The 8,057-nt window shown below is 45.8% G+C and overlaps 1 protein-coding gene across 1 annotated transcript in view; it reads left to right on the top strand.

Annotated features, from left to right (window-relative positions):
- The first annotated feature begins 1,068 nt into the window (after positions 1–1,068).
- PLEKHG4 (pleckstrin homology and RhoGEF domain containing G4) overlaps positions 1,069–8,057 on the top strand; it is a 3,374,045-nt gene continuing 3,367,056 nt past the window's right edge. Inside the window, exons 1-2 of the mRNA XM_044079537.1 lie at positions 1,069–1,095; positions 1,435–1,656. Of these exons, the coding sequence (XP_043935472.1) occupies positions 1,069–1,095; positions 1,435–1,656 (249 nt within the window). The remainder of the gene's footprint in view (positions 1,096–1,434; positions 1,657–8,057) is intronic.

The following is an 8,057-nucleotide window of genomic DNA, read 5'->3' as shown; positions in this document are numbered from 1 at the left end:
TCCATGAGACCACCCAAGATCCAGGTAGCTAGGGACTGTGTCCTACAGTCAAGGATTATGTGAAGATTGACAAATTCAGATAAAGAAGTTTTATGTCTTACCATAACATTCCATCTGTGTTGTCGATCTTCAGTAATCCTTGACATTCCCCCCCTCCTTCCCCTGGCCTTTAGAACTCTTGGTGGATCGATTATTCCCAAAGACTGGCTTCATAATAGGGACACAGATATGGTCTCTTATTTATTGTTTCTTGTCTGTCACTATAGTTTGCACACTCGATCTGAGGTAATTTGGTGAGGAGCATTGTGGGTAGAGTTTGGCTCAAGAGTTTTTGGACGGCAGAAGCTGGAATAACAACAGAGTCTGTTCTGCGGCTCAGAACCGAACCCACAGTCAGGGATTAGTGATCAACAACACAGCTGGAACGTACTTTCTTTTTTTGGGCAGGGTTAGACTTCCTTTGATGGGAGGGTCTTAGCCAATCCCACTGTCCGAGTCAGAGGAGGGGATTCCGAGCTGTGGAAAGCTGCCAGTGTAGGTGTTTGTGCTGGCACAGAGCCCATATGCCACTGATGCAGTGTGAAATTTTAAACACCTACTGTTACAGGTAAGTAGGACTTGTGTGACTGTACTTTTCCTCCCAGTAATTATTTTTTGTTTCACCTTTTTTTTAACTGTAGATTTCAAATTCTTATTGACCACTATCTACTAGTTTATCATGCATATAGCATTTTAACTGTATCTGCTGGGTTTTCTTGTATTTGTAGTTGAAGAGTTCTGTGAAGTATAAACTCAGATGGCTTTGATCACTGCGGTATGCAGAACTGTATTGTGCTGTGTTTGAGTGAGTAAGCATAGTGTGACCTCAAGAGCAAAACTTCAGAAGCACAGTAATACCTACAGCAAAATGAGAACACTGTACTTTGTGCACCTCAGATGATTAGAATAGTTTGCAGTATATGACACATGGAAGACTACCAAAATTAAAACAAACAAGTAAAGTACTTCCTTCCATGGTTGAGTCTGCTACTGGGTGCTGGGTGGAGGATAATACTGTCCTTAGAATATATGAATGTTAGCAACAATGATGTGAAAGTATTTTTAGTCTTAAGTTCATGCAACACTTGCTCTTTTACCGACATATTACTTTAAGGGTATTGGTTAGCAAAATTCCTCACATAGTAACACACCACCATTTGTTTACCTTATGTTTCTTTTTAGTAGAACAGAGAAGTATTGTTTAACAGGGCTTGTATGACTCATGCTAATTTTACTTTTATAGCTAGATTCAGTGATGCCTTTAGGATGGTGTGTAAGTGTGTTTCTGAATAATATTAAGAAATCTGGACTAATTGCAATGAATCACTATTAGTTATTTGGCCTTTAGAGGTTCCGTAATTGTCCTATTGCAGACTCTTTTGTATATGTTTTGAGTTACTGCTTTTTAAATCCATACAGGCTTCTGATTCTCTGGATAGCTGTATACAGGAAATCCTTTCATCACTATATCTTCCTTTTGATGCAACTGCAACCTCCGTTCTATCTCAGGTTTTTGATGTTGTGGAAAAACATTACAGTGGTGATGGTCTGCATTATCTTTTAGACTTTCTTATTCCTGTTAAGCACATTCTGCAGTGTCTTCAGCAAGAAGCCTGTGTAAGTATTGACTTTTATGTTTAAAACAAAATAAAAAAAACTAAAACAAAAACGAGATCATGTAAATTATTTTGATAATTGTGTTTAAGGTGTAAAAACTGTGTTTAGATGAGGCAGTTGCTTGTGTAAGAATGTTTAAAAAATGTCTGTGGTAGGTGCTTCACTGGCGCAAGACTAAAGCGCAAGTTTGCTTCGGTGACAGCCTGAGTATGATTGTCTTTGTGTTCACTGTAGGGGAGCAGGTCATAGGAGGGCTTGAGGCTCATGTAACCAGTGTTCATTTTTCCTTCCTCAGGTAGAAAGTGGCAGTCACCTGTTGCACTGTTGCTGCCTTGAGAGTAGTGGGAGTTTACAAATGCAAGAGTTCTGACTGCTTGACTTTGGCAAGTTAGCAAATGCTGGAGGGTTAACTGTTAGCAGCAAGCCTGACAGATATCCTCACCAGTAGGCTCCTTGTACATTGCATTGCAAGAACAGTGAAAAGTAAATAATGTTTATCATACTGATTACTGCTGCAGTAGCCTTATTTTATTTATTTATTATTTATTTAAATTTGTTGACCGGGAGTGTCCGACTGGATGTGGGTCCATTTTCAGCGGAGGCCCGGGGAGAAAAGCTCCACAGTAAAATAAACAGACAGTAGTTACATTGGATTACATAGTGATTAACAATTTAACATAGAAATTACTTGCAACATATTTACAGATGAAGAACGTAGTACATCAGTAGACAAGTAGAATCTTTGTCTGTGAAGTACATAACAGGCATTAACAAATGTAACAATGAGAAGTTCCTACTGTATAATAAGTACTAGGCTTATGAGCATCTGAGCTTGCTATCATCAAGGTAGTTAGTGGAGCCTTAGCTATATGGGTTATATCCTGCCAAGGATAAAACAGCTGGCCAGCTTCCAAAGCTTCAGGGCACCTTCTGTGCACCCAAACTGTCAGACAGCTTGAGATGAACTGACCAAAAGACCAGTTTGGGCACAAAGCCCGCGAGAGCTGTACTGACGCCAATGAGTACAATCCCGATGCTTTTGACGATTGACAGTCAACTTTGTGCTTTCTTTTCCTGGGCAGATAAGTTCCCTTTGGGGGAAAAAAAGCTTCCATTTTCTAAATATTGTTTGTGTTTTATCACTTTTCTCTTCAAGAAGGTTATTTTAAAGATAGGAGTTTTATGTTTTGACGGCTGTCATGAGACTATATTGTACTTTTACATGGGAGTGCTCTTTTTTTCCTGTCAGTTTAAAAATTTTGTGAAATTTAAAACCATTTTTTATGTGGGGAAATTGCGTTAATTGTACTTTTTGGGGCTTACAAAGAGCTTTAAAGTGCTTTTTTTAACACTGTTTTTCTGTGAACAAATTGACTTTTAACACTTGTAATTTTCCAGGATTTACTGTTTGTCTTCCCTAGGGAAAGAGGTATCATTTTGTCTTGACTGTGGAACACAGGTAGTGTGCCGACCATGTACAAATGTTTATATAGGTAAAACTGAACATGCCTTGTGTAAATGTATATATGAACACAACTAAGGCATCTTAAGTAAAAATTCTAATAATTCTTTTTTTAAACGTACAATGTTAAGTTGTCAATCTCGCCTTCATTCTTGCTTGATGGGTTCGGAGCCGATCCTCGGCTCCGACTCGGCACTTTGCTAAGCTCGAGAGTCACTTTTACCAGCTCGAGGCAGCCCCATATCCCATGATGCAAGGCGGTAAGTACCCAGATCTCATTTGCCGCTTCGCTGATGAGGTCCTCCTTTTGCCAGCTCCTGGTAAGTGTTAGCTTTAACTACTTTTTGTCCCTAAAATTTTACATTTTTCACTTTTCCTTAAAATACCTTCCTTTTTACTTAATTGCAAGCCCTTTTCTGACTAAAATTATATTTCCTTTCCCTTCTTTAGTCAGGCCTTCATTCCCTCCCATCCCCCCTCTCTGTCAGGGTGTGTGTGTGTGAGAGGTTAGTTACTTTATTTTTTTTAGATAACTTCAGTTGTCTTATTGAGACTGTGTTGTTGTGTACTGTTTTACAACTATGTCTAAAGAAAGGGTCTCAGGCTTTAAGAAGTGTGACTCGTGCTGTCAGAAGATGTCTCTGACAGACGGTCACACTTCTTGTTTATATTGCCTGGGACCTCTCCACCTGCAGGACTCCTGTGCGATTTGTCATTCCTTTAGCCAGAGAGTCCTACAGGAGAGGAGAAATAAGTTGATTTTAAGGGGTCTCCTTAAACCGGAGGGCTCTCCGGCCAAATCGGCTCCGAGCAAGACTTCTAAGTCTTCTAAGGCCCAGGCTTTTGTATCTAAGCCGGTGGCCTCTGCTCCGACTACTTCGGAGTCGAGATCGGCTCCGGCTGGAGCCGATCCTGTCTTGCAAAAATCTTCGGCACCGATGGCTATCGGTGCCGATACTGTTTTGGTCACATCGGTGTCGGCTCCGACCACCATGTGGCTCAGGCTTCGGTGTTGGCGCCGACCGGCTCTAACACCGTTACTGTTGTGTCTGTATCGGCTCCGGCTGGAGCCGATGCATCGAGACTTTCATTCGGAGCTGAAAAGTCCTCGGCTCCGTCTGGATCTGTGGCTTCTTCGGCTCCGAGGGTTCCTTCGAGGAAGAGGTCCAGGTCCCCTTCCTTGGAACCGATACTCTTGGCTCCGGCCTCACCTCTCCTCTCGGAACGGAGCCATCGGAGACGATCATCTAGGTCGTCCAGGCTTTCAGACCATGATTTAGAGAGGGTGGTAAGTAGATTATTGAAATCACAGGCACTGGCCCAGATGTTACATAGTCCGTCTCAACAGACGACTATTAGTCCACACCCTCTTCAAGTTCCTCCTTCGACTCTACCTCAGAGTTTGGAGCTGGAGTCTTCGGGGATAGTTACTGCTATGGCTGAGGGGCGGATACCCCCCCCCTTCTGCACCCTCGGCATCTACTCTTATCTCCTCTTCGAGGCCTTCCTTGGAGGGATTCGGTGGTCGGGCTTCCCTGGTCTCCTCCGAGGGGGTGAGTGGCATCGGACCCTTGTCCGACCCCGCTCTTCCCCTTGGAGCCTCAGCCTTGGTGAGCTCGGCTCCGACATCTGCCTCGGAGCCTTCCCTTTCAGTGGGCCCTGGAGCCCCGGTTTCTTCGGAACGGGTTCTCTCGGACCTCCCTAGGAGGGGGGCCTTCGAGGTGATGAAGAGTGTGCTGGCCACTGGGCTCAGCCAGCAGTCCATTCCCTTAGCTCCTCCCTCTACAGTGCCTGTCGATATCTCTTCCATCTCTCTTGCTCCCGGACCCAGAGATCCACCGCCTCAGGTTTCCCCACTGGGAATAACCCCCTCTTCCGAGGATTCTCCTGATCAGTCAGGAGATCCTCCGCGCAAGAGGACTTGTAAGAGGAAACACCTAGACTCCCCTGAGTCTATCACTTCAGATACCGACTTAGATGAGTCGGAGGGATCCCCAAGATCCCCCTCTGAGGATGTCTCCTTTTCAGACATCCTAGAATTCCCAAAACAGAGGGGAAACTGGCCCTCCACAAATCCCTCTGAGGATGAGTCGGCATACCTAGAGGCATTTGGATCTCGGCCCTCCACCTCCTGGGTGTCTCCGCCTTTCGACCCCCTTATGGAGGTTATTGCTCGAAAGGCTTGGGCTGCTCCTGACTCTGTAGAGCCAGTTCCTAGGAGGCCGTCTAAATTTATTACTGCCCCTTCGGAAAAGCAATTCCTTACGAAAGGTGTCCCTGTTGATGCCATGGTGGTGGCGGCTGCCACTAAGAAGGAACTTGCAGATCCTTCCGTACCTGTCCATCCTCCTAATAAGGATTCTAGGACCATGGATAGGTATGGTAAGCGGATGTTCTCTTCAGCGACCTTTGCTATGCGCTCGCTGAACTACTTATGTCACTTCACCAGACTCCAAAGGGACATCCTTAAGGAACTAGGTGAAGTAGTACAGGATCCTACAGCTGCAGGGGCTCAAGAGAAAATTGCTTCTCAGCTAGGAATCCTTAATTCTATAGCTAACTCCTCCATGCGACTGATATCATATGCAGCAGATGGAGCGAGTAGAGCCGCAGGTACAGGGGTGGCTCTTAGACGTCAATCCTGGATGCGGCTCTGTAATTTTGCAGATCCCTTTAAGGCGTCCTTCACAAACTCTCCCTTTGATGGGTCAGCTTTGTTTGGCCCTCAAGTGAAGGATACATTGACCAGGTGTGAGCAGGACGGCAAGACTCTTTCTGCCGTAGGGGTCCGTTTTTCCACCCCTTCTAGACCTTACCAGAAAGGACAGAAGGGTGGAAAGATGTGGTTCCGCAAATCCCAAGGAGTCACGCCGGATACATGTGGTCAGTTTACCCCTAGAGGCAGAGGGGGTAATAATAACAGACGCCGCTCTAGAGGCAGAGGGGGTCCACAGAACCAGGGAAGCAGAGAGCCTCTCTCTGACAAGCCCTTTCAGCATCCCTGAGATGTTGCCCGACTGTCCATCCTTGGAGGCAGTCGGGGGAAGACTATCGCTGTACCCAGAAGCCTGGCGTTCCCTCACTCAAGACAGATGGGTACAGTCGATTATATCCGAGGGTTACAAAATTCCTTTCGAGGAAAGTCCTTCTCTCACACAAATTCCCTTCCAGATGTACCACCCGGTCTAAGGGAAGTTGCAGAGTTAGAAGTATTAAAGCTTCTACAAAAAAGAGCCATTCAGCCAGTTACAACAGACCATTCAGAGCCCGGAATCTACTCAAGATTCTTTTTGGTCCCCAAAAAGACAGGAGACTGGAGACCAATATTGGATCTCAGCAGACTCAACAAGTCTGTGAGAAAGACAAGATTTCGAATGGTCACACTTCAGTCAATTTTGCCCTTCCTAGAGAAGGACAACTGGATGTGTTCAATAGATCTTCAGGACTCGTACTATCACATAAAAATTCACAGACGCTCCAGAAGGTTTCTCCGCTTTCAGCTGGGGTCCAGTCATTTTCAATTCAGAGCCCTGCCCTTTGGTCTCACTACAGCCCCCAGAGTGTTCACCAAATGTATGGCAGTGGTCACGGCTCACCTGAGACGTCAAGGATTCCGGGTGTTTCCGTATCTCGACGACTGGCTCCTTTCAGCCACCACCAGGCATCAACTTCTTCAAGCCAGGGATTACACACTAAATCTCTGCACTCAATTGGGAATTTCGATCAACTACGAAAAATCCTCCTTATTGCCCTGCCAGTCTGTTACCTTCATAGGCGCAAACTTAAACACTGTTCGGATGTCAGCAACCCTCACAGACCAAAGAATCTCAGATATACAAAGTCACGTGAGGATCATCCTTGCCAGCAAAAAGGTACAAGCCAGAATGGTTCTGAAGGTGTTGGGCCTCATGGCTGCGGCCATTACCCTTCTTCCGCTGGCCCGCTTCTACATGCGCCTGCTTCAGTGGATGTTGTTCACTCAGTGGTCTTACCAATAACTTCCAATGTATCACCAAATCCTGGTGACACAAATTTGCAAGAATCATCTTTCATGGTGGATTACTTCTCCCCAAATTCACCAAGGCAGACCCTTTGTATCCCCGGCCCCAGTAGCCACTGTCACTACGGACGCCTCCCTGATCGGGTGGGGGGTCATTATCAGGGCAGGATGGTTCGTGGGACATGGCAACCGTTCGAATACCACCTGCACATAAATGTCCTAGAGATGAGAGCAGTGCTTTTAATGTTGCAAGCCCTCAATGACTTTCTTCCCTTGGGAACAATTGCAGTTCACACAGACAACATGTCTGTAGTATGGTATATCAACAAACAGGGCGGAACCAAGTCCTACCCCTTGTGTCAAGAAGCTCTCAGACTTTGGCAATGGGCGATCTCCTCTCATCGGTTTCTGGTAGCAACGCATATCCCTGGGAAAACCAACATTCTAGCGGACAGATTGAGCAGAGCTATTCTCATGCCTCACCAGTGGTCTCTCAAACAATCTATAGTGGAAGAGATTTTTCTAGAATGGGGCCGCCGATGTTGCGATCTTTTTCCTACTCCCCAAAACAGCAAATGCCCAGACTTCTTTTCTCTCTTCCCGCTGCCAGGCCATCCCCCCAGAGACGCTCTAACCCAGGATTGGCCCCAGGGACTTCTTTATGCCTTTCCTCCCTTTCCACTGATTCCACAGGTTCTCCAGAAAGCCACCGTTTTGAGAGCCAAAATGATTCTCATTGCTCCCTATTGGCCTCGACAAATTTGGTTTCCGTTCCTCCATCGTCACCTTTTGGTGCAGCCATGGCATCTGGACCCAGTACCAGACCTTCTGATTCACCAATCGGGTCAGCTGCACCGGTCTATCCCTTCTCTCAACCTCACAGCATGGTTGCTCCACTTCCTTCCTTAGCCAGGCTTCCTATGATCTCTAATCCCGTTA

Source organism: Protopterus annectens, chromosome 8.part0 (genome assembly GCF_019279795.1).
Source record: "Protopterus annectens isolate FY-2018-M chromosome 8.part0, PAN1.0, whole genome shotgun sequence".
NCBI classification, from domain to species: domain Eukaryota; kingdom Metazoa; phylum Chordata; order Ceratodontiformes; family Protopteridae; genus Protopterus; species Protopterus annectens.
This window is presented reverse-complemented; position numbering and strand designations above follow the sequence as displayed.